This window comes from Microcebus murinus, chromosome 4 (assembly GCF_040939455.1).
Source record: "Microcebus murinus isolate Inina chromosome 4, M.murinus_Inina_mat1.0, whole genome shotgun sequence".
Classification (NCBI taxonomy): domain Eukaryota; kingdom Metazoa; phylum Chordata; class Mammalia; order Primates; family Cheirogaleidae; genus Microcebus; species Microcebus murinus.
The window spans coordinates 37,978,723-38,006,407 of NC_134107.1; the positions used below are offsets into that span (position 1 = coordinate 37,978,723).

Consider the following 27,685-nt stretch of genomic DNA (forward strand, 5'->3'; position numbering starts at 1 on the left):
CTTTTTTAATTCCAACTGAGGTGACTTAGTTAAAGTGTCTGATCATAACTAAGTGAGCCAAGTAACAACTGCAGCATTACATTTATGCACCGTTTTAATTTTATACTTAATTTACAGATGTGTTCAAGACAGAGAGAATAGGTAGTGTTTATCTCTAGGGTCAGTTCTAATCAATTGTTTATGCTTGTAAGGAGGACAATGATGAATAGGATTCTGAGTCTACAGCTAGGATCTTCAGGAAAGAACATCATGAGAGATTAGCTTTAATTTTAGTAGCAGTGAAAGCAGAGTTGTAGCAAAAGTGCCTTGTTAATATTCATGCCTGGTATAGGCCATAATTATTACCACAGTCAAGGCAGAAAGGGTAACGATATTCCTACACATGTAGAGGAAAATGCCTAGGGATAGGGTGTAACCAATCCTGCCCATTCAGGCTCAGTACAAATGAAATATTTTGTAGTTAGATTTGTTCCTAGTAACTGGCTAATCTGAAAATAACCAATAGTGTTCTATTAAGCCATTGCTCAGTAACCAGTGCTTGATTAAATTTTACTTGCTTTTTCTTCATTACCAATGCAGAGACAGCTTAAATATCCTTTGAGCTAATATTTTTTAGAAGTTGATTTAATTTCTAATCAAACTCTGAAAGGGCCTTTGGGCTTCAGAAAAATTAAAACTATAGAATTACCTTGTTCTTTCCTGGGGCCAATTAACTGGGCAGATTCTTTGCATTCCATTTGTAGTTTTACCAGCTCTTGCGTTTTAGCTAAAGTTTCGTTTTCTCTCTCAGCAGTTGGAAACCTATCTTCTTGTGCAACAGAAACCAAATATGAAACTCAGGCACACTGAACTGAATAGACCTTGGCAGCAGTCCCCAAATATTGATGTGCAGAATATCCCAGTTTCACTCTTCTCCCTTTCATAAGCCGTGAAAGGAAGCAAAGGAAGTATGCCAAGTTGTTATTCAACTCTAGTATTTAATCAAGCATTACCCAGACACTTCTGAAACTCTCCAGCTTCTAAATTGAGAGCAAAGAGAACACAGGATGAAAACTACTTAATTGAGAAGGCCCCTAGGATTACTTAGGATCACGTGGCCATTCTCCGACAGGCCCTACTTTCCACCCAAACTCCTGAAAGTCAGCAAGAAATCCGATCTCAGCCCTGGTGATTATTTCTAACATAAGGCTTCACAGCGTTCTCAAGGATCCCAATACACATTAATGCACGTTGTGAAGCGTGGCTTTATATAAAACCAATGTCAGCGTACTGCAGACAAGGTGCCTCACTGCTGACTCCTTTACATTGTCTATGGTCAGGTTTAAGTACACGAACAGGGCAACCCACTAAGGTAGAGACTGATTTATGAATTAGGAGAACACAGGAATGGTATAGAGCAACAGGTGTGGGGCATAACTTGTTTTGGTTTTCTCCTCTGCAAAGGGGGGGAGGGTACCCCGGCATGTGTCAGAAATTCCTGATACACCTCGAGGGAGGACTTTACCAAAGACTTTGTCCTTTTTTTCACCTAGGGCAAGAAATGGATGCCCCTTGTTTTGTCACCGCTGATGAGAATAGCCTGCCCCAAAGTCAAAACAACCAACCTATGAAAACTGGAGGGTTGGGCTTTTTTTTGTTGTTGTTAAAGGCCTGAATGAGGTGATATCTTAATGCTTACCAAGAAGCAGGTCAGTCAGGTTCTTGAGTGCTTTCTTACACAAGCAAGACACAGCCAGCCCCGCCTAATTTTGTTTCCTTGGCACTCTCCTGCTTAGTGCACCATTGTCACAAGTAATCTATCTGTTTTCTCTAATGCAAGGCAGACTCATCACAGCCAGGACGACTGTGATATTTCAGCTCAGTTCCCGTTTGTAAACACCTCCTAGACCTGAAGGTAAGTGTGTGCTTGGTTTCTCTCCCTCTCTCTCTCATTAATTTTCCAAAGAGAATCAAAGTCACCTCAACTTTTGACAGAACAGCCTGGCAAGTAGCTACGGCAAGTCTTTTAAAGACAGGTAGTTGTTCCATTAAGTCATTACTTTCCAAATGAGTGCTTGCTCTGTTAAATAAATTAACTTTAAAAATGACTGCCAAATTTGCTAGATGATGAAGAGTTAAATAAAGCCTTATTTAAAACATATGTGACTAAAAAATAGAATTCCCTTAAGTCAGAGCTCAGTAAAGGTTTCAAAATGTTTAAAGTGGAAATAAAAACATGAATATAAATTGAATTTTAGATTTAAATTACACACTTGAACTTAAAGGTTTTTGCTTTAAGCATTGTAACATGATAGTTTTTCAATAGCAGATTTCTAATACAATAGATTAGAAGCTTCTGTACATGTTTTTGAAAGGTTATCTTAATTAAAAAGTTGGCAAAATGTACAGTACATATAATTATTTTATTTAGCATGATATGTGCACAGGTCTAGCACCCACTGGAAATCTAAAAGGCTAAGTCATTTACTACAGAAGACATCCTATAGAATAAGGATGTGGATAAAGTTTCTTAAAATTATTTTCATTTTGTGGCTATGTAAGACTCCTTTTATTAAAGGGATGCTTATTTCCCACTTACTTTCTATGTGATCCATACAGGCTGCTCCTACAGACAGTGAAGTATACTAGAAGGCTGTTAATCTTGTCCTTGGAAATTTGAATTTAGAACATTTATTTGGAGACACATTCTTTTTTTATTCTGAGCTTGACACATATCCAAATAATTTTTTAAGTACTGAAGTTTATGAATGAGAGCTTTCTGGTTAGAAGGTAGTATGACATACTATTATATTTTTCTCAGATTAATGCATACCTGTCTTTTAATTATAGGGATGTTTACAAACTTTTGAAATTTGTTTTTTTCCTGAAGGAATGCCATGCTTTTATTTTTACTTTTACTTTCTTATTAACTCTAAAGTGAAAAGATAGGCCTTAGGTCCTCAAGCATGATCCTATTTCTGGCTTCTCACCCTTCCAAATCTCTCTTTATGAAAGAGGCATTTTTTAGAAGCAGAATTTGTTAAGTTGTCATTAACTGTAGCTCTTTCATTTAGGGAAAGCAAAATATACTGTCCATGATTGGAAAAGCTGCTCAGAATAACACTCAAATTCTGCCTGGGACATTAGCTACTTGGCAGACTGAGTTTCCTACAACAAAGACAAAACCCACCCATTTTAATTTGTAGCCTAAGATCTATAACAAGAAATAATCAAAAGTAACTGCGAAAAAAGGTAGCCTGATGTATAGTCATTAGTTATTTCACTATAGCAACATGCTTTTATATTATTCCTTCAATGTACTTGAACTGTGTTTTTACTTGAAATTTCTGATTTTGACTGAGTTTAGAATGACTAGTATTTCTTTGTTTGCATGGGTTAGTTCCCTGACACAAACTAGGGCATCTCTTTATTTCTAAAACTTGGTATAAAGTGGGTATGACTCAGTTTCAACAGGGAGACTGGGCAGAATAATGACTTCATACATTTAAGAGGAAGCAAAATTATGCACAGTGAGTGTGGATTTGCTTCCTTTACTGGCCAGAAGTTGAGAATTTTGTTTTGTTTTGTTTTGTTTTCTTTCTCCTCTCACCAGCCTCTGCAGACCTCCATATAAAAGTAGTAACGTGAAACCACCTTCCAGTGCCAACACTAGAGAAAGAGGAAAAAATAGTGTTCATTCTCCTTGTGTACAGGAATTGTTTAAAAATAGTGAAACTCTAACAGGCATGTTTTGAAAGTTGTTAAACACTAGAAACAATAAAACTATTTCAATATATACAGGAAATTTTAGAATCTGTATTTAAAGTATCACGAAATAGTTGGAAATCTGCTTGCTTTTTCTGTTTGTTTTATCGTAATTCTACTCTTAGAAGTTTTTCAAATCTGTGATGATTGTAGCCCTGTTTCTGTGTTACACCTTAAAAATTCCCTTGGGAGCTACTACCCAGGGGCAAAAATAGGTGAAGATCAGGAGAAGAAATGATCCTATTTGGTTCTTCTGATTTCTCTCCCTCTACATTTCTACTTTTCTTTCATCTCATCTTCTGTCTGCCCCCACAGCGCACCTGGCTGACAGATGAATTTGGGCACACTCAAGCATGCCGTCCAGAATCCAGCATAACTGCAGCTTTATATAACAAGTATATAACATAGTTTAAATATTTAAGTATATTACTCAGGAGATGGAGAGAGGTTTAAAGGAAAGCAAGGAAAGAAAAAAACAATTTAGATTTCATTTGTTTCCCTCTGGAGTTTGTGTCACCTCCATTAGCTTTTATTGCATACAATGTGCTTTGTTTAATTCAGGCTGGGGTCAAATTTAACCCAAATCACCTAGTTCTTGCTCCAGCAAAATTTCAGGACTGGAGTTCTGAATATCTGATGACTTCAATTCTTGGCTGCTTCTATGCCTTTAAGATGTAAGAGGTGAACCTGGTTCTCTGAGAAGCCAGGGGCAGAGGCAAAGTTGTCCCCCCACTACCTGCTGCAATGTGGGGACAACAGGAATAAATCAACCTTCACAAAAGCCTTATCTGCAGCTGTATTAATTTCTAAATGAACTGTAAATCATATTCACATCATACTGTCTTATCCCTCCCTTCTCTTTCTCTCCTTTTCCCAGCAGATAAATTATGGGCAGTAACAGAATGCTTGGCTCCTTTGGGGTGTTGATATCCTAGGTTTTCAAGTTACAATCAAAAGCTGGGTGAAGGAATGAGAGATCCCCTTGGTGGTTCAATGTTACAGGCAAGGTGAAACAGAAACAGCACAACTCACTTTGTTGACTCATGATATGTAGATTCTCATTACGGGGGGAGTGGATAAAAGCTCAGTGCCACATTCCTCATGTAACGCTATAAGAAAACTAGAACAGCTAAGAGCCTTTTCCCCTTCTGGTGACCACTTTATTAGAAAAAGAAAATAAGCAAAACATTTAGGTATAGACAAAGCAAACCAAACGGCATAATAATGTTAAAAAGAGTGGCCCAGTATAATTCACAAATCAGATCATTAGCAGTAGCTAATGAAAAAACTGTTTGCTATGAACAGAGTTCACAAGAGAAAGATGTTTCTGAAAAGGTAAGCACAACCATTTTTAAACTAAACTGAACTGTATTTTAAATGTGCTAGGTGACACATAAATTTAATGAAATATTGGTGAGCTATACGTTCTTGGGGTTCATCACTCATGTTTTGCTAAATGCTAATCTGTAAACTACATTATAACGGTGTCCATCTAGAAACTATAGAGGTATCTGTCAGGATTTTCTTAAATTAGGGAAAAAGTATAGTTAGTGTATTTGACAGGTACTTTGAAGATAGTGGGCCCCATATTTCCAGTGCTTTTAAACAATGGGGTGATAAACTGTTCTGGTAAAAGTAATTAAATGTGGAGAGGCCGTGCTAACAAAAATGATGGTGGGAAGAATTTCTAGAAAGCAGCTGAGTATCAAATTCTATACTCCTTTGAAACATCTGTTAGAAAGATAAGTACTTACTAGTTTTAACTCATACATGCCAAGGTTTGAATCCCAACTCTTTCTCTCAGTCACTAGTCTCTCAGTCCTTGGACATGTTTTTTACATTCTTTATGCCCTACTTAATTATCTGCAAAGTGGAATTAATAAATCCTTCCTCATTGTTTGATTGTTTTTGGTAAGAACTGAATTAAATGGAAAATGTGTAAAGCAGTTGATATAATAAATGCATAATAATAATATATTTTCCAATCACGTTAAACATTTTTAGGACCTAAACCAATTTTCTTGGTTATCACAGAAAAGTGAATGAAATATAAATAAGCAGAATGATCACACATACAAACCCTATGTAATCACAATCAGGTCAAGAGACCGAGTATCACCAGCACATAAAGTCCTTTCATGTCCCAGCCAATCAATACTGTTCTTCCTTCCTTCCGTTTCCCAAGTAAGCACTTTCCTGACTTCTAACATTGTAGCTTTTTGACTCTATTTGACCTTTATATATGTGAAATCACATAGTACACCTGGCTATTCAAGCTCTGCATTATATTTGTAATAATCATCCATGTTACTTGTAGCTCTAGTTTGTTAATTTTTGCTGACTATACCACAATTTATTATCCAGTCTGTTAATAACAGACATTTAGGTTTGAGACTCTTATAAATAATGCTACTATAAATGTTCTTGTATGTCTGCCTGCTTTTCTTTTTAAGTAGACTTTTCTTAAACAAAAAGCATAGGGCATGGAAGATATTATATCTCTAAAACTTTAGGAATCCACAGGTATTGACTGGTTGCTAAATGCTTTGGAAGAAAAATATTATATCAGGATGTAATCATAGATATATTTAAGTTGTACCACTAAGTAGGAAATCATTTGTAAAAGGGGGAGCACTTAAAACCAAAAGATAATCAGTGGGAGCATTGAGAGGCTCTTCAGACCTTAAGGAAAAATCAGCAAGGTTGAAAACATTTTTATGAATTTCAAGGAGAGCTCTTGAACACTGGCAGACAGTAAGAGACCTGAATAACAGCAGTTGCACCTCCCCCCTTTTCCTCACTCAATCAGCCTGGAGGCTTTTAGTGAAAAACAAGGTCCAATACAAAGAACATGAAATCAGTACTTAGACTTTATTGCTTGAGAAGGAATAGTTTAATTTTAAAAATAATAAATTTTTATTAAAAGTACTTTAAATTTTAGCCCCTAATCAAATTGGAGTCAGTAGAGTTTACTTTGAATACTACCTCTTTCATTTACTAGCTTCCTCTACTAGTCACTCTGAGCTTCAGTTTCATCTGCAAAATGGGTACAATCCAAGCTATTCTTTTTGTCTCAGGAATTCTTGTGAGGATCAAGTGACACGATATTTGTAAACTTTGTAACCTGTAGGATACTACAGAGATATTATTACAGCTGAGTAATAAATGGAGGTTAACATCTCTTAAGTCTTAATTTAGGCCAGATATTGTTCAGAGTGCTTCTACCTAAGTCATCTCATTTGGTCTTCAGAACACTGTGCAGTTTGGTTATTATAATAATGATAAAGCAACTGTTTATTATGATGATTATTTTTCAGAGGCTAGAATTTTAATATAAACCTGAACTTTAATATAAACCAAAAACTTTCCTATATCATCCTATTTATGAATTGTAGCACTTCCACATTTAACAGGCAGAATAGTTTGCCTGAATTGGATATCAGGACCATGGGTTCATACCCCGGTTTTGCCATTATCCAGCGAGGTAAAATTTTCCCCACCTCCAACCATATTCTTCATTTATAAAATAAGACAGTAAAATAATGTAAAATCTAAAGGTCTTCTAATTCTCCCCAACTGGGGATTGAGTAGAAAGATATCATGAAGTGAAAAGTATTGTGAAAAAAGGTATGTTAATGTCAAATTTAAATAATTCAAACTATATACTAATAAAATGAATTCAAAGGAATTCCTGACTTTAACAAGCTGATATATGGTACATTTCATATATAATCAGTAATGCCACTTTCATAATAAATATTTCAAATTACATCTTTATAAAAGACATATTTTCTTAAATAGATTGAAGAGACCAGGCAGCTCTTCATGTCCTATCTTTAGAATATTTAAAAAAATTTAATATGTACATATGTGTGTATATATATTTAAATATTTCAGCTTGTTCCAAACTAAATGATCTTTGAAATTGTAGTCTGGCTTGACAAAATCTTTCCATGGCATTTCCCTAGAAGGAAGGGAGAAAGAAATATTATACAGAAAATAAAACTCAGTGAAACTAATTTAAGTACACACCCAAGATAAACGTTTTTCTGGACTAATGAGTATATTGTTCCAACATTATGTCTTTTGATTTTTATCACTTTAAAAGAATGTAGATCCATTAAAAAGTAGAATACTTATTTAGTAATTTAAATAAATGATTATTTTCTTTCAGAGTCCATTTAATAAAACCAATACCAAAGAAGGCTACGATGTTGACCTTAGCCAGGATTCTGTTGATTTCAACTTTGTTTAGTTCACTACTATTTGGGAGCCACGGGGAAGAAAATCTAGAAATGAACACAACACAAAGCATTATAGAAGGTTTGAAAACAACGAGAAATAAACCTATTTCTTTGGAGAGTGAAGCAAATTTAAATTCAAATAATGAAAACAGAAACACCTCAAATCTCAACGAAAGTCATCCCCCACTTTCGGATCTATTGAACAAAGTCCACGGAATGACAAATTTCTCCGGTAACTTGTCAACAGAGAACTCTTCTGGGAGTCCAAGACCCACATCCATGCTTTCCCCAACCCCTCCCTTGATTCATAGCTTTGTTTCTAAATTGCCTTGGAACACATCTATAGTAGATAAAAATCCTTTGCCAGTCTCAGCACGTCCCAATGCTTCACCTGCTGTATCCTTAGAAAAGTACACTTGGTCTTTGGCTAGTGATATCATGAAAACTCCTAACATCAATTCCAGTACAGCTGACATCTTCCCTTCAGAAACAACTACCAAGTCTGTGACCCCCTTGATAACAGAACAAACTGGATGGCATACTACAAATGGTGACAGCTTCACTGGGTTTACCCCCTATCAAGAAAAGCCAACTGTACAGCCCACCTTAAAATTCACCAATAATTCAAAACTCTTCCCAAGTACATCAGATCCCCAAAAAGGTAAATATAAATGGATTTAACTTTCTTTTTGTGTGGATTGAATAGCCAAATAAGTCATTCTAGAAAAATAGAGGAGAATGCCACAGCACAGGTGTTTCTTACTTTTGGGGTATACCATTATATTTATTGGAAATAGTGAAGTAATTTTGGAGCTTAAGTGAACATATGCCAGTCATGACGCTATGAGAGCATAAGCAGACAATGGAAGAAGATGGGAAGTAGGTTAGGTTGAGAAAAGATGGAGACTCTGAGGCAGTGGTGAGATGCTGGATAACAATTTTCACTGAATCTTAAAAAGGACTTCCTGTAATTTCACATGGTTATAGGAACGCTATACAACTGAACTTTAAAAATGCATGTGTGTTGAAAACTTGAACAAAATGAATGAATTTATAAATTATCTGACACACATCACAAAAAATTTATTAAGTGGACATTTTTATGTTGCATTTAGGGATTATGTCAAGTTTTAAGACATAGGTGGGAAAGAAATCTAAGAATTAACCATTCATTTATCATATTTTATCTTTCAGGTCTGTGGGTTTTTTTTCCCTTAAAAATTCTTTTAAATACTGGTTTTTTTCCCTCTATAAACTCACTGAATTCCAGTGCAACTTACTTAGAGATTATGTTAACAATGTAAAACCAAATCATAATACAAATTCCTATTTGAAAGTTACTGCCAGTGTATAGAAAAAGTTATAAATCCTAAAACATAGACTTATTATAGCACTGCAACCAATATATTGTATAAGTACATATATTTTCATTTTAGCTATGATTTTAACATATCCTGTCATTCATACAGATCTTTCCATTAGAAAGACTTTTTAAAAAATATTATTTCTCTTTTGTCTACCTAAACCTAGTATACAAATTAAGAATACTGAGTACTTATTCCTACCATTGTTCTTTTATCTAAACACAAATTAGTTAACTTTGCTTCTCTTTTATTTTAGTAACAATTTGACTGTACTACAGCATGAAAGTTAATTTTTCTAAGAAATGTGGTTCTATATAAATCAGAGACCTTACATGACCCCCTGCCTACTTAATTAATATGCTTCTCAAAAAAGGAAAATATTGAAAATACACTAGATTTGAGTTCAGGGAGCATTAAAGAGTTTATTGATAACGTAGTGTTCAAATAAGGCACTCAGTAAAAAATGATGATATAGTGCAATTCTGGACTCCCTTAAACTCAGACTTTCACAGCTATTTTTGATATCAAGGTATCGCAAATGTCTTGCCTTGATGTCTTTGTTGTATTTGGAAATAACCTGTATTAGACAGTTTTTTCTTTATAATGCCTTTTTACTTGGGGTTTTGTGGATTCATTTCCTATTACTTCTATTAGCTTTATACCTTTGAATTTATAGAAATAAGCTCAAAGTTCATTTCATCATTAAAGTTCGTTATATTCAGAGTTTATGAAAACTTAATGAATATAGCATTCAACATTGAAATTAGGTCTTCATGGAGTATACACATGGCATTTCAGCACTATGGATGTTCATAAGTAACGAGACACAGTTATAAAGCTAAGAACCCGAAGTATTTGAATGGTTTTATCAAGAAGTATATTTTGCCAGCATATCCCAAATAGTACTTTATACACACAGACACACACACACACACAAACACACTCTCTCACCCTTACCTAATTTTAAAATGATTAATATTCTTCAGTATATATAAAGTCTACATGCATATTATTTCTGTTCTTTGTATAATTATTCTCTGAAAATTTTTTTTGTCCTCTAGAGAATAGAAATACAGGAGTCGTATTTGGGGCCATTTTAGGTGCTATTCTGGGAGCTTCATTGCTTACACTTGTTGGCTACTTGTTGTGTGGAAAAAGGAAAACGGATTCATTTTCCCATCGGCGACTTTATGATGACAGAAATGAACCAGGTAAAGGGCAAATTTCAAGACTTCATCTGGGCACAGTGGTTTTAATTGAGTGAGAATGCCAGTGTTCATAGCATTGCCTAGAAGGGACTCAGGAATTCATATGTTTCTCCAAGAATAAAACCAAAATAATTATAGACCTGTGAGGGAAATTTAAAACCCATTTGGAACTGTTGCTCATTCCATCAAAAATGGTTTTAAATAATAATCCCAGGATTTAAAACATATATATAAAATTGGAAGATAATGGTATAATATTAAGAAAAATATTAGCCAGTTTTGTTAGCAAGTGACTGCAAAGCTATTCTTTGCCATTATTAAATCTGTAAGTAGCTTCAATTTGAACAAAGATGTATTCTAATTTGGAGCTCTTCTAAAGTTTACTCAGATACAGTGTGGCTTCTGTCAATCATTTACATGAGTTAAAACAGAGTATCTCAAATTTGCATATTTGTACACATAAAGTCAGAATATACCTTAATTCAGGAATGTCCCACTTATATAATTGAAAAGGCCAACCACAATATCTGTAAATGAGAACTATATATGCTAAAAATAAAATAGTAAATTTAATCTTTAATAATACTATACCAATTAGAACACAAATAAAAAAATTAGATACTTGACTTTATTTTTATACTTCAGGAAAAACATATTTTATGGTTTGTACAAGAAACTTTTGTCACTATAATAAATACTTAAATGTTTCTTGTGGGTTTCATTAATGAAGTCTTAATGAATTTTGATGAGTTCAGTTCATGACTGATATCTTTCTCATATTCAGAACCAAATTCATTAATTGTAAATTTAACTGAATTCCGTTCATGGGTTTCTAGTAATCCATATAAAACAAAAAGTAACACTTCTCAAAATTAAAGGATAGAATTTCTAACAACAGTGGTTTCCAAACTTTTTTAAACCTAATACCCTTGTCTTTACATACAATCTCATGCAAAACTCTATCTATCGAATTTAATATGATCTAAGCTTTGAGACACTTCTCCTAAAGACCTAAGATTCCTGGGAGCCCAGTTTGTAAACAGATGGCTTAAGGAATAGGTAGGTAAGCATCTGATGATGCTAAGTGAATAGTTAGATCACTAATTTAATTAGTATTTATAATTAGTAATTAGTCGCTGCTTGTAGTATTTCAAGACACCTAGTACATGTCCAGTTTTTCTTTGAAAATAAATTCAAGATGAATAAGAAAATATTTGACTGATTATTTAAAAAGAAAAGAAATTCTCCTGTATCATTAATCATGAAACCTCAAGTACATAACGGCTTGGATCTATCAGAAGGAAACATAAACTTCCTTAATAGTTTTCTTCCTTCTCTACTTTAAATGGCTTGACCATAAACATAGTGAGATACTTGATAAAATAATGAAATTGATTTTAAAATTAATGACCTCATTTAAAAAAAAAAGTTATTGTTTAAACCAGAAGTTAAAAAACATGTTGACAAGGCTCTGAAATGACAAGATTCAAAGGTCAATGAAGCATATTTCTATATTTCTTTATATAATGTATTGATATACTTTTATTTTAATCTCTTCTCTAGCTTCTTTATTTTAGGCCCACTAGCAATAAAATTTTGGAAGTAAAACTGTTCTCTTAGTCTTAGAAAGAAACATAGCTTGAAAAATATCTACTTATTTAATATTTTAAAACTAAAATCTGAGAAGCCCATATAAAATATATACCTACTTACTCATCTAGAATAATTCCTAGAATATAGTAGATGCCTTAGCATGCATCTTTCAGACTGTCACTATAAAACAACTTTGTTTGTTTTGTTCCTTTTTTAGTTCTGCGATTAGACAACGCACCAGAACCTTATGATGTGAGTTTTGGAAATTCTAGCTACTACAACCCAACTGGGAATGATTCATCCATGCCAGAAGGCAGAGAAAATGCACGTGATAGCATTCCAATGGATGATATACCTCCACTTCGTACCTCAGTATAAAACAAAAAGGAAAAGGGGTTCAGGCAGCAAGTGTTCCTCTACATCCTGGCCTCTTCACAAACTCATCTCCCAAAAGGTTACACAAGATCACTGACAAATGGATTGTGCCAAGGAGAATTTTAAAAGTGTGAGACTAGTAGCAGAAACAGAGAGGATAAATCATAGAAAAGGTTTCATTTCTTACAATTTTTGGCTGTCCTGAAGCATTTATAGGTAAAACTTAAAGATTACATAATGCCTGATAATTTAATAATAAAAATCCTTCTATAAAAATAACCCCAAGCTATATTTTATTATTTATTTATTTTTGACAGAAACCAATGGAGTTGGCTCCTCACTCCTACACCTGCAGTCCTAGTGCCATAAATCAATATTAGCATTTTTAAAGGAAAATTGGAAAGGTTATTTTTTTAAATAAATCTTTGACTTAAAGCTATAAAGAGAATATAATCCAGAGTTTCAGTTCCTGAGAAATTAAGGCAACAGGAATGAAAGACTGGTATTCTAGTACATTATAATTTTCTGGATCAGCACATACATGATCAGCCCCTTGAGTTGTCAAGTTGACGAGGACTTCATTCAACAGGGCCATGGTAGGAAAGCTGACCTTAATAAGGATAGTAATTGCTTCTCTAAAAGTCTTTGAAGGTTGAGGAACTCCAACGTGTCTGAATATACTTTAGGTTTCAATTAATTGGGTGCCTTAAAAACTCAATGAGAAACATGGTGAAAAAAGCCAAAAAATATACCTGTATATAATTTGTATAGTTTTAAATTGTTAGAAACAAGATTTATTATATTTATTAATATTAGACATTATTGCTCTACAATGCATAAATAGATTCTTTATCTCAAAATGTATAAAGCATAAGGCTAAAAACGTGAATGGAAATATTAAAAATCTTCTGAACATCATTTTCATGAATAATATTACAAGAAGCTTAATTTGGATTCTAGTATGTTTCTGTTTGGCTTTAATTACCACCTGCCTTTCACAGAAAAAACATGTTCATTAGTGGAAGACGGTCTACGCTTTAGGGCTTAGAGGGTGAGATCAAGGGTTAAATTCCCAAAGAAGTAGTGAATGTATAAGAGGGCAAACAAAGTGAGTTCCAATCTAGAGACTTTATTGTTGAATTGATACATGGGTTTGTGTGTGTAAAGAAACACAGCAATAGCTTCAGAAAATATGGGCTAGAAAGTAAGTAATGAAAGAACATACTTACCCCATATTGCCATAAATATAGCAAAGAAGACTGTCCCTCCATTATCAAACAAATATGTTACCTTAACAGAAAACAAACAAAAATATTAGTCATATTATTGATTATAATAATCCAGTGATTACTGCTTGTATTTAGGTACTCTGGATTTTTTCCCAAATGGAAACACATTATTTTATAGTTTGTAAACATAATATATGAGATCCTTTCAAGGGTCCTGCAACTATTTTATATGATTTTCTCATGGAGAGAGGTGAAGAAACAACATTTTTTCTCTTTTCTTTTTTCTTCCCTTTGATTCCCTTTTACTTCACCTTCAGTTCTGCTTAGAAATGGTTCTACCACCCTGTGGAAGTGTTAGTGTTGTCTAGGAGACAGAGCTGAGACCAGATGCAGGGGCTTGCAGACTGGGTGCAGATGTTAAAGTAAACAACCCTCAAGCAGAAGCTGACTAGAGGGGTTGATAACTGCAGGCACAAACCAGCTTCAACTGGCTTGTCAGCCATCTCTGTCACCTGACATGAACTTTGGCTAATTGTATAATATTATTTACATTGTGGTTTTAAAATTTCTCTGCCTTTGAAATCACCTGACAGTTCTGAGACAGCCGTATAAAGTATGAAAATGGGAGGGGACACAATCCTAGAAATTATGACCCAAATTCTTAGTAAAAGCCAATACCTTATCCTCGAATATTCCTCCCCTCAATTAGCAAGACTTCAAAAGACCAGAAACCACTTCTTGGTGCAGCTGCTCTTTTTGAGCCTGCACTCTCACTCTCTTATGTATTTTTGCTTTCAATAAAAGAAGTTCTTGCTCTTGCTTGGCTTATGTGGCATGTCCTGAAACTCTTTTCTCCTGACGATCACCAAGAACCTGGAAAAACTTCCATTCAGAGGCCGCTAACAAAAGTATTTGTGGGTTACACGTGGTCAAACTACAATATGAGCTGTAAGAAATTAGCTTTTCAGCTGAGGTGTACTTAGTTGAACTTCCTGTTAGCAAAAGTTCCGGGCATAGGGAAGTTGGAAAATGCAGAATTTTGCCAGCGAGCCAGTACTTCCAATGGGAAGGTGTGACAGTGCTATCCTTACTCTGTCACGTATTTTAAAATGTATCAGAGTCCACTATTAGCTAGAAGATACAACTAATACCATGTTATTTAAAAAGTTTCATAAGTCAGTGGACATGTATAATACAGGCCAAGTGTTTTTTAATCAGATATGACTGAAATTTGATAAAGAAGAATGTATAATTTGCATGATGTTATTGAGTACAATTTTCAGGGGCACGATGATTGTTTGATTTTAATAAAGTATAAATTCAATTTACCTTTGCTTGTCTTTATTCACATTTCCTCACTATATTTGTAAGTTAGTAAGGGAAATTAAACTATTACAGTCAAGGCACTAAATGTTTGGCTGGTACACAAATGCCGTAGAAACTTTAGAGAAAATAGGGACACTTTCCCCATGGGAGGGTGAGGCCAATTATAGATGAAAGAACATTATTATAAGAGAAGTTGGAATAGAATGGTGTCCTCCTTGCTTAATCTAATATCTATGGTGCTCAGTGGGGGTATTAAAACAACACTAATGTGTATTTTAATTGTAACATCTGGAACACACTGCAAAAACAATATGTAAAACAGGTAATCATTATTTTCCCATAATGTAGCATTACTAAAAATATCATAAAAAGATGGGCCTCTATTGAAGGTTGGTGGATAGGTGTAAATATTCTACATAGTTGTAAAAGTCTATGATTGTGAGGGCTTAGGATTTTTTAAATATATTGTATGAATTGGTTTTCAGAACGATCATCGGTATACAGTATGTACATGAGAAAAAAAGATCACAAAGACATACTCCTACAGAGCTCATAAAATTACACCCAGCAGGGGAATCCAGCTTCTTTGTTTCCAAAGGCATCCCACAGAGACACCTAAGGCTGCTGAGCGCTGAACAGCTGTCTGTTTTCCTTTATAAACAGACCTTATACAGGAAACAGCCTCTTAGAGTGTCAGAACAGAGACTTTACACATAGGGACTTAAAGGTCACCAAGAAATAACGGTTCTCTCCTGCTCCAGAAATAACCATGCTTTTAGAAAAATGGCAAATATAAAGCCATACTTCACAATAATTGTGTTGCCTGGACATGATTTGTCACAGTTTATACAGTATTTTCCCTTAAAGTTCTTCTCATTTGTTTTTCTAAATTGGCTTAGAAATCTTTTAGGCATTTTTTAACTCAATGAATTTAAACATTTTTAGAAACACATCCATGAGATACAGTCAGTATACATGTAATAGTCATGTAATGTGGGATTACATACATGTTATGGGAGATAAAGCTAGTAAGAGAGGGAAGATTTCAGAACTTTCCCTAAGGATGAGTTTAACAGTTTAAAATGATTGTGTTAGATTTACCAAGCTATCACATAAGGGATGTATTATGATGTGGGAGATCATGGAGACAAGAAGAGCAATTAGAAGTCTGTGGTTATGGTTTGAGGTACCAAGAGATTCATTAAGGGTGTTAATATAAGAGCAGCTGAATGGAAATCGGGGGAAGAGAGAAGGAAAAGTCAAGCATACTGTGTGGATTGCTCAAGGTTAGATCATGGGTGATTGGCAGGAAAATCAATTGGGAAGTGACCTTCTGTCTGATAGGACAAGAATACTTGCTATATTGAAGAAAACTCCAGATGAAATCTTAAGAAAGTTCCCCAGGCTAAATACCAGACTTTTCTATAAGCAAAAAGAAGCTTGCACTATCTAAACATATTATTATAATATGTATATTTGCAATGAATAGTTGTATTAGAAAACTAGCTTATCTTTATGTATAGGAAGACCTATGGACAAGCATTTTTTTCAACATTGTTGATATGAACAGACGTAACATATGAAGAGGGAAGCTTAGCTGCTGGATCTTTCTCTAAAACTGCTTGATAGGCTCAGAATAACATAAGGCTCTGAAAACTTTTATCCCATTAGAGTCCCTCCAGCTAAAGAGAACAAGGCACTTCCTAGGCAGATTCAATCATGTAAGCCAAGCTACTACTGGAGGCTTGAAGAGCAGAAAGTCAAAATTTAGGCTAGAGTTCAGCACATTCTCTCATTTCTCCAATCCTTAACGCTTGGGCAGGGCAAAACCCGACTAACCATTTGTATTTGCTGGAAACAGGAAACAGGAAACGGCCTCTTAGAGTATCAGAACATAAAATATATCAAACATGGCATAAACTATATGGCCATAAACTATAAACTATAGTTTATAAACGATAGCCATAAACTATATCAAACATGGCAACTTGATTAGTCCATTTGCCACATATAATTTAAAAATATGGTCTTAGTCTTGGGGTCTCAGTGCCTGCCACAGCTGGTCTTGGGCAAATAAAAGTCTAGGTTGTTCACTATAATGACACAAAGCAGTTGGCTACCTGAGCACAGGGTTAGAGTTAGGGAGAGGTGGGAGGCAGGGATTACAAGAGGGTGTGAGGAAACTTTTAGAGGTGAAAGATATGGTCTTTATCTTGATTGTGGTGATGGTTTCACAGGTGCATTCATATAACAAAATGTATCCATTCATGCATTTCAAATATGTACATTTTATCATATGCTAATGATACTTTCATAACACTCTTTTACAAATAAAAATATTGTAAAATTAACTGTTTATGAAACTTGTATGAACATTGGAATCGCCTGGGAAATTTTAAAATCTACTGATACCTAGGTCTTGATCCCAAAGATTCTGATTTAATTGTTCTGGGGTGTGACTTGGACTTCAAGAGTTTTAAAAACATTTCAGGTAATTCTAATAGGTAGTGATCTGGGAATTGGGGGCATGTTATTTCATTTCTCTGTACAATTAGAAGTATTTTAACTTCTTGAATATTTTTGGAAGATACAAACTGAATCATTAGCAATGGAAATAATTGTTTCTCTGCTAAAAAGAATATAGATATCATTACAAGTAGAAGTTTATGTCTATTGTGGCAATAATCAGTTATAAAAACAAAGGAAGACAAAGACATTAAAATAAAAGTATACTCTCTGCGTAATCACAGCAGACTGACATTTTTTTTATTCAGTTGTAAATGACCCTAATAACTGTTGAAACTCTTGAGAATACTTAATTTTGGTAAAAAGCTATTTACCAGAGGACTTCTTGCTACCTGCTTCTTAGTGGAGCTCAGGGGAAAATGTGAGGGTCTGTACTCACCTTGGCATAGATACAGCTGTCATTGAGTCTCTGCAGTGAGCAGTTCTTGTCACAGAGAGGGCACATGAATACTTCAGTGGCTTTACAAATTTCTTGGCTTGAGAAATCAAAGAAAAAAAAATGACAAAGTATGTAACCCTGTGTCCAGGAAGCCTCTTAGCTCTTACAGCAAATCCTATTGCAAACAGCAAGCCAGAGAGGAAAAGGAGAACAAAGGGAACCCATGGGGAGAGATGGGCAGGTGGGAAAGAACTGTAGCTTCAGACTGTAGCTCCAGGTTAATACTTTAGGATATTTGTGATGCAAAAGATTTTGTTTGCTTCTTTCACTTTAGAAAACTCTGTCAAGTTATTTTAATAGTAATAGCCATATTTTATACTTGTGTAATACTGGTGATGCTTTTTTTTTTTACAAAGACATTTTTACACAGGAATTCATGGTGCTGAGGATAATCTTGTGAGTTATACCAATGAAGTTTTAATTGAGTTCACAGACTTAGAAGTGGCTGAGTTGGAAACAATCCTGACGATTTTCTCAAGTCTAGTGATCATACAATTTATAACTCCTATTGCAGTACATAATGTTGGTGCAGAGTGTTCATTGGAAATTAAAGGAGTTGTACTTTTTTTCTTGGCAGTACCTTGACACACACTGTCATGATGACATATCATAGTTTTTATTCATGAAAATATTAATATATTTTCTATTAGGATATATTTTCTATTAATATATTTTCTAATATATTTTCTATTTCTGACATTTTTTCTCTTCAATTTTATGCCCACTGACTTTTAAAAATCTCAGCATACATTATAAACGAATTTGTGACAGGAGGAAGTCATCAATAACATTTTCTGAAAAGCCTCAAAGACTCAAAGTTCTCAGCAACCTGTTTTGAGTATGTTTTGTGCCTTTCTCTGTGATACAAGGCCCTTTCCCACTTAACTATCCCCGAGTAAACTGTCTTTAAGTAAATCTTCTCTGGAAATGTTGAAAGAAACTTAAAGGCTTTATAATATAGGTCGTAAAACGCAACTGTTAATACAAGTTTAATTGTCAATTTTTATAGCAAGATTTGTTGTTTTTAAAAATGTATATACCTGAATTGTATTCCATTGTGTATATGTACTATGTTTTCATCATTCATTCTAAATAACTAGAAGAGTGGAATTGGAATGTTCCTAACACAAAGCAATGATAAATGCTTGAGGTGGTAGATATCTCAAGTACCCTGATTTGATCATTACACATTGTATACTTGTATCAAAATTTCACGTGTACCTCATAAATATGTACAACTAATATGTATCCATAAAAATAAAAAAATTATACAGTTTAACAAAAAAGAATATATGTGTATTTCAAATGTAGGATGTATATATCCTCAAGCCAAAGTGGGACTCAATAGTAATAATTCCACATAGTAATATGATCCTTTATAGTGGTCAAAGAGGAGTTCATGATCCTTAAATTGTTGAGCTTTCACTCCAATCTCAGGTAGTGATAAACATCTCCACCAAGGACAGAAAATCAATGTTCAATTTGAGGGACTTGCTCAAAGTTACAGAGACAACAAGAGATACTTCCAGAGCCTGAGCTTAGGTTCTTCTTATTGTAGGTCCACTTCTCCATCATCTATAACATATCTAAAAGAGGAGTAAAGTTTATTTCACAGTAAAAAAAGGTAATTTTTTATCAATTTTTTAATAATTTATTAATGATGATATTGGAATGAGTCTTATACATACAGTATACTTCTCCCACTTTCACATTCATCATCTTGCTAGTAATCAGGACGTCTATATCAAGCAGGAGGAGGCAGGTAAAACATACATTTTAAAAACCCAAAAGAGGCCAGATGCAGTGACTCACGCCTGTAATCCTAGCACTCTGGGAGGCTGAGGTGGGAGGATCGCTCAAGGTCAGGAGTTCAACACCAGCCTGAGCAAGAATGAGACCCCATCTCTACTAAAATAGAAAGAAATTAGCTGGACAACTAAAAATATATAGAAAAAATTAGCTGGGCATGGTGGTGCATGCCTGTAATCCCAGCTATTGGGGAGGCTGAGGCAGGATTGCTTGAACCTAGGAGTTTTTGTGAGGTTGAGGTTTTTGTGAGGTTTTTGAAGTTGCTGTGAGTTAAGCTAGCCCAGGCAACAGAGCAAGAATCTGTCTCAAAAAAAAAAAAAAAAAAAAAAAAAAAGAAGAGAAGATTCTATCTGCTCTTAGCAATATTATTAATTTTAGAAATGAAGTACTAACACACTTCTTGAAGAAAATTTAGTTAAAACGGGCTTGCCATCATAATTCATTGTGTTCCAAAAAATGGACTGAAGTTTCATATGAAAAAAATATTGAAGTTGCTTTATATTATATCATCTTTCCCACCTTCCAAATCTTCAAGAAAAAGTCCAGACTTACCAAAGCATCAAGTCTAGAATCCCAGCCATTACACTGGGTCCTGTTTTTACTACCAGTATCATTAAATTCATTTTTGATAAGTTGTTCAAAGCTTACCTTGATGCACAACATAAAAAAAATATTAAACAACTTTTAACAACATCGTTTTAAGCCTAAAATAAGGGATTTCAGAGAATCACAAGTCTCTTCTAGTGGTTTACTTAACCACTAGAGGGAGAGTGCCCACCAGGTGTGTTTATAAATTTATTTTGCAGAGCTTGATAAAACACTTGAATTGTGGCTTTCTTTTGTTTTATATTTATTGCTAGATAGATATAAAGGGCTGAGAAATAATAACAAAGAAAGAAATAACAATTACTACCAATTAAAGATAATAGAAGTATGGAAACATTTCTCCATTTAGGGGTGAATGTTTGAACCTACTCACTCTAGGGTCCTAATGCTTCCTGTGATCCATCTAATAAGACAAAGCATAGAAGAGGAATTATCTGCCTGGTGGTATACATTTTTGGAGAAAAGTATGAAAATAGGCTTATGGAAAATATGTATGGCAGCACAGATAAAGCATTGCTTTTAGAATCAGATATAATCATCAGGAATATACAAATCAAAACTACAATAGACATTAGCTCACATTAGGATTGCTATTATATTTAAAAAAACAGAAAAAAACTGTAACCATTGTACACTGTTGGTGGGAATCTAAAATGGTACATATACTGTTACAGTAAATAGTATGGAGGTTTCTCAAAAAATTAAAAATAGAATCACCACATGATCCAGAAATCCCACATCTGGATATATACCCAAAAGAAATAAAATCAGAATCTTGAAGAACTATCTGTTCTCCTATGTTTATTATAGCATTATTAAAAATATATAAGATATGGAAAAACCCAAATGACTATTGACTGATGAATGGATAAAGAAAATGAAGTATATGTACAGTGGAATATTATTCAGTCTTAAAAAAGAAGGAAATCCTGCTTTATGCAACAACATGAATGAATCTGGAGGACATTATACTAAGTGAAAGAAACCAGTCACAGAAGGACAACTACTGCATGATTCCACTTACATGAGGTACCTAAAATAATTAAACTCATAAAAAACAGAAGAGTACTGTTGTAGTTGCCTTTGGTGGAGGGGAGGGAGGTACAGGGAGTTCAAAGGATATAAACTTTCAGTTATACAAGGCTGAATAAGTTCCAGAGACCCACTGTACAACATTGTACCTATAATCAAGATTACTGTATTTTGCCCTTAAAAATTTGTTAAGAGTGTAGATCTTATGTTGTATTCTTACCACAGTAATATATTTTTTTTAAAAAATCAGATACATTAATAGGTTTGAAACTTAGCTGACCACTTATTAGATATATTTCCCTGACCAAGTCACTTTCCTCTTAGAGGCTCAATTTCTTCATCTAGATGGGGATAATATCTAACTGGGATATAAAGGATATCAATAATGTGCCTGGCACATCACAGGCATCTGATACATGGAAGAAATCCTTATTGCTAAGGACAGTGTCAGGAGAGGTTTTGAGACATCCTTTAAGAAGCAATAGCTTCTTAAAGAATGGACCAGAAAGTTGAGGCATCTGCTCTGTGCACTGGTCCTGAAACCCAGGCCACATGTACCCACTTGATCATTTTCAAATTCCTATGTCATCTACCAGGCACAGATCTGACCACATTTCATCATGGAAGACCAATGTATATGTCATACTTTATGTATGAATACACAAAGTAATCTAACAGTTGATTGCTATATATTTCTACAATTGATTGCAAGGAAATTAAGAAATATGACCTCAATTTAGTTGGATATAGCTGTAGAAACATAATCAATAGACCCACATCTCTAGCTTTTTAACATTTTGCTACCCTGCAATAAACAAAAAGAGCTTACTAAAATAAATCAACACAAAATAAAAACCTGCTCTCCCCTTCCCTCACCCACCAGGATAACACCTACGACTCAACCACGTCTGACACCTTCAAAGGAAAATTTCAGTCCCCAAATTTCCAAAGTCAAGATATTCAGTGCTGCTTATCTTGGTTTAGAATAGAAAGTCTGACAGGATCTTAATTATAGTGTGACAGAAGTAGGAGTAATATAATACCATACAGCACTGAAGAAAAGAATTTGCCAATGCCTTTTAAAACACTCTTGTACTAAAGGTTAAAGAGCACTTATCTCATACAAAGGGAGCCTAATTTACTCCTCTGGTACATACATCAATAGGAACATCAAATCTATTCCTTTCATTCCTTTTTTGTTCATTTTCAGTTTTGTAGTGGTGGGAGGGGGTCTATATCACATGGTGAAACTTTCTTAATATGTTCTCCATGGAACCAACTTACAGTAGTTGTTGAAGAATCATTTTTCATATTTGTTAATTCATTTTAAGAGTGTTTTTCTTTTCAAGAAATGACAACTCTAAAGCACAACCTTTCCTCTGAGCTCCAGAGAATACTGACTCAACAGATTATGCGAAATGCCCAAAAGGAGAAGTTTATTCAGGAAAATGCTCCCTTCCAGAATGGTAGTGAGTTTGCAAAACCCTGAAATAAACCCATGACTACATGAAATGTTTCTGAGCAGCAAGTGTTTCTATGTTTTCATGCTAATTATCAAGGAATTTGGTTACTGAACAGGATTCAACTCTAGGACAATGAAAGTTTTTTTTGTTTATAGGCAAAATTGCTATACATATATATGTATATTATATTTTTAAAGAAAATTCAGGGAAATTAATTTTATAATCCCATGAGGAATCTAACATTAGCATTATCTATCATGATTATTACCCAGTAGCAAGGCCATTGTTTAAAAATGAGCCAAAGGAAAAGAAAGTATAGAGCTGTGGAAGAAAGGAGAGAGATGTTTTTTCATATTTTGAATTTAATCATACAAAGTTGAGCTTGATGAAATACGCCTGATGTATTGTGTTAAAAGTATTCTTTAATACTAAGGTGACTCTTGTACCTGCTAAGTAATAATGTGTTGTTCCTATTTTCAAATCTTGAGTCACTTCAACGTTATGAAATATATCTGACTTCTGTCAAATCCTATACATCTGCATATTTTAAGTTGATGCTAAATAAAGTATACAAATATCTGTTCCTCTAGAGAGTAAGAACAAAGTAAAAAATATTTTAGGTTCTGTTATGTACTCAGGAGAGGAGAAGAGACTGTTTAGAGCAGGATTTATGTGGTAGAAATGTTTTGTGTAGACATCTTTAAGTAGATTAGGTTACTTCATATGTAAAAAGGGGTATGCATCCCCAGGAATGATAATGAAAGTTATTGCAAATGAAACAATGTATTTGGAAGGCCACTGTCGATTGTAAATTGTTTACAAATTGTACGTATTATAATGATTTGAACTAATGTATTAAGAGGGCATTCTAGACTACCAAATGCTATGCAAATGTGAATTATATAAACTACTAAATTTTAAATCATTTTGTGGGACATTCTGGAAAGAGAAATTTGGCATAAAAGTAACAGTTTTGGAAATTATCCAAGAGAATTTATATAGAAGAATATAAAATGGCCTTTTTTATAGTGTTCTCCTACCAAAAATAAAAAGAACAAGAACAGCAAATAAATTAAATTGTAGTATCATTAGTTTTTTTTTTTTTTTATACTAAGCATTATTGTAAGCTTTTGCCCACTCAGAAGTCAGGCCAAACATTTTAAAGAAGTCTCTTAATAGCTTACCTTACTTGACTTTTATTCATTGTCACTAATCCATAGAAGAAGACACACAAGCCAACAGCTGCTGCAGGAATCAGCATTCCAGTATACCATCCCAGCCAAGCAAAGTATAGCCCAATCTTCTCACCAAAGTATAGCCTGCAGGACAAAGCAAATCCTCGGACTGAATGAGTGAAGGCAACATGAGCAATGCTACAAATATTGATGCAACATCCAGTCAGCATTTCAGACGGGATCTTGAGGCTACCAGCTCCATCCAGGGTTTCTAATACTCTTGCTTGTTATATTAATCTAATAATGGTAATATTGTTTATTTTTAAACATTTTCATTACAAGGACAATTTTCTCAAGTGTATTTATTTCTGTGCCAAACTTCTTAATATGGCTCATAAAGGTATTTACAACCCACTTCTTGTTTTTTTCCATCCTCCTAGCAGCATGCCTTTTCATTCTTCACATCACAGAGCTGCTCTAAACCACATTGCTTTTGTGCAAATTAGAAAAATGTCTCCCCTCTGGGTGGATGCCGAGAGCGGGTTAGATTTCAATCTCCATGTGCACCCTTGGCCAGACACCCTATGCTAGACACAATCTGCACCATTATGTGACATCTTCCTCAACATAGCTCAAGTCTGCATTTTATGAAACACACAATACTTTCGTTGTTTAATACTGTACCCTCACAAAAAACACCTTAAAATTCTTCCCCGTATCACATCTGACAAGTACTTTTCCTTCAGTTTATGTTTTCCCCTGTTTATTTTTTATTTGCATGCATTCGTGGAGTGAAAGTACAATATTTTTATATCATTATATTGCATTGTGGTGAAGTCAGGGGCTTCAGTGCATCCTTCATTGCAGTAACACACATTGTACCCACCAAGCAACCACCCATCTATCCATCGCCCCACTCCTCTGAGTCTCCATTGTCCATTGTTCCACACTCTGCTTCCACATATACACAATTATTTAGCTCCCACTTATAATGAGAACATGCAGTATTTGTTATTCTGATTCTGTGTCTGAGTTGTTTCACTTAAGATAATGGCCTCCAGTCCCATCCATGTTGCTGCAAAAGACATGATTTCACTCTTACAGCTGAATAGTATTCCACTGTGTATATGAACATCATATTTTCTTTATCCAATCTCCCATTGATGGACACTTAGGTTGATTCCATACCTTTGTTATTGTGAATACTGCTGCAGTAAACACACAAGTGCAGGAATCGTCTTGATATATGATTTCTTTTCCTTTGGGTAGATACCTAGAAGTGGGATTGCTGGATCATATGGTAGTTCTATTTTTGTTTTTTTAAGAAATCTCCATATTGTTTTCCACAGAGGTTGCACTAATTTACATTCCCAAAAACAGTGTATAAGAGTTCCCTTTTCTCTACATCCTCTCCAATTCCTGTTCTTTTTTGCCTTTATAATAATAGCCATTCCAACTGGTGTAATACCTCACTGTGGTTTCAATTTACATTTCTGTGATGATTAGTGATGTTAAACATTTTTTCATATGCTTGTTGGGCATTTATTTGTCTTCCTTTGAAAAATGTCTATTCATGTCCTTAGCCCACTTTATTCATTTATTTTGTTTTGTTTTGTTTGTTGTGGTTTAGTTGTTTGAATTCCTTGTAAATTCTGGATATTAGTGTCCTGTCAGATGTATAGTTTGCAAATATTTCCTCCCATTCTACAAGTTGTCTGTTCACTCTGCTGATTATTTCTTTTGCTGTGCAGAAGCTCCTTCACTTTCTATTACTCATTCCAGAAAACCTTCCCTGACTCCCACTCAGACCCTAGTTAGATGCTGCTGCTCTTGCTCCCACACTGTCCTCATCTGTGTTCCAGTGCCCTAAATTTATTACGCTTTATGGCAATTATCTGTCACTCCTGCATTCCTCTCCTTCCCCTTAAGATTGTAAGCTGCTTGAAGGCAGACCTGAGTGTTCCTTCGCTAGGAAATATTGAATGAAGCTAAGAGAATGAATGCATTTTATTCCCCTCTAGGTGATGAACATAGTTTAAATGAGAATGGAGAATGAATAAGGCAGTTTTAATAACCATGGAATTGCTCTTTGTTCACCTACCCTACTGCCGATATTACCTGTCCTACAGTGTGTAATGGTCTGGTAAGAAATAATAATTCTTCTCTACTGTTGTTTGGTCTCCATCTTCTAAATATGGTTACTTAGCACAGTTTTGTTCCTGCGATAAAGACTGGTACTTTACAGTTCATTTGGGAATATTGCACTGAGTAGTGATTTTTTTTTTTTTTTTTTTGAGACAGATTCTCACTCTGTTGCCTGGGCTAGAGTGGTGTGGTGTCAGCCTAGCTCACAGCAACCTCAAACTCTGGGGCTTAAGCAATCCTTCTACCTCAGCCTCCCAAGTAGCTGGGACTACAGGCATGCACACCATGCCTGGCTAATTTTTTTCTATGTATTTTTGTTGGCCAATTAATTTCTTTCTATTTTTAGTAGACACGGGGTCTCGCTCTTGCTCAGGCTTGTTTCCAAATCCTGACCTTGAGCGATCCTCCCGCCTCATCCTCCCAGAGTGCTAGGATTACAGGCCTGAACCACCGTGCCCGGCCTGAGCAGTGATTCTTGCTAAGAAATTCTCTTGTCATCTTTACTTAAGAAGCCTTCCTTTTTATTCTCTTTCTACTTCATTCTTTCTATTGTGCCAATTAAATCTTGTGCATATTCTACCAGGTGCAGACCTGGAGTCATCCTTTGTCAAATATCATTTATCCAATTTTTTTCCTTTTCTTTCTTTCTCCTAGGAAACATAGATCAATATAATATTCATTTCTTCTATAGTAATAATGTTTTACTTCAGGACTGACACTTATCATATTAACAGGTATTACAATAAAATCATTTATTCCCTTAAACAAGTGTTCCTCTGTGGGATGGAGCAGACTTTTTTTTAGCACATGTTACTAACATAATACAGTATCTTTGTAATAACAATGAAGGAGGATTGCATAGACAAACCAGCTTATATAGGCAATATTATCCTGAGATTAAAAATTATGTATGGTTGAAACTTAAAAGAAGCAACAATATTACTTGACTTAAGTATAATCACTTAAGTTAAAGTAGATTTCACATCTGTTTCAGGAGAAGCTAGTGCCAGATAGAGAAGGCTAATGAAAGTGCTCTTGCATTAGAGCATTGGTATTCACAACCTTCTAGGATTCCTAAGTGTTCCTCAGAGGTATATCAAAACACAACAGAGCAAGAAGGAAGAGGGGGTTGCCAATGCTATAACTCCTCATCACACTTCAACTACAACCACTTTTGTTTTATCTGTTTTGTATGTTAGTATCCCATGTGACATTTCACTAGATGATAGGATTCTGCCTATTGAAATAACTTCTAACATGAAATAAACAAATGTTGTAATCTATTGCTTTAGAGAGAAGCATTTCATTTAGCGACTTTGTTTTAAAATTTAAATCCCCTGATGCCTATTGCGAAACATTTTTTAAAAATGCCACACAACTATGAATATTTTGTTAAGCAGGTTTTAT

At 34.6% G+C, this 27,685-nt stretch overlaps 2 protein-coding genes across 4 annotated transcripts in view; one reads left to right on the forward strand and one right to left on the reverse strand.

The window, feature by feature from the left end:
- Positions 1 to 27,685, reverse strand: part of ANO3 (anoctamin 3) — a 368,098-nt gene that overhangs the window by 64,572 nt on the left and 275,841 nt on the right. For all 3 annotated transcript variants that reach the window (XM_012744641.3, XM_076002082.1, XM_076002083.1), the window contains 3 exons: positions 24,143 to 24,277; positions 17,989 to 18,085; positions 13,758 to 13,818 (listed from right to left, as the gene is read on the reverse strand). In XM_012744641.3, coding sequence (XP_012600095.1) covers positions 13,758 to 13,818; positions 17,989 to 18,085; positions 24,143 to 24,277 — 293 coding nt within the window. The remainder of the gene's footprint in view (positions 1 to 13,757; positions 13,819 to 17,988; positions 18,086 to 24,142; positions 24,278 to 27,685) is intronic.
- Positions 1,699 to 12,807, forward strand: MUC15 (mucin 15, cell surface associated). Its single transcript, XM_012744643.3, has 4 exons — positions 1,699 to 1,894; positions 7,919 to 8,649; positions 10,414 to 10,563; positions 12,371 to 12,807. Exons 2-4 carry the CDS (start codon positions 7,956 to 7,958, stop codon positions 12,529 to 12,531), a joined length of 1,005 nt encoding a protein of 334 aa, XP_012600097.2. The 5' UTR covers positions 1,699 to 1,894; positions 7,919 to 7,955; the 3' UTR covers positions 12,532 to 12,807.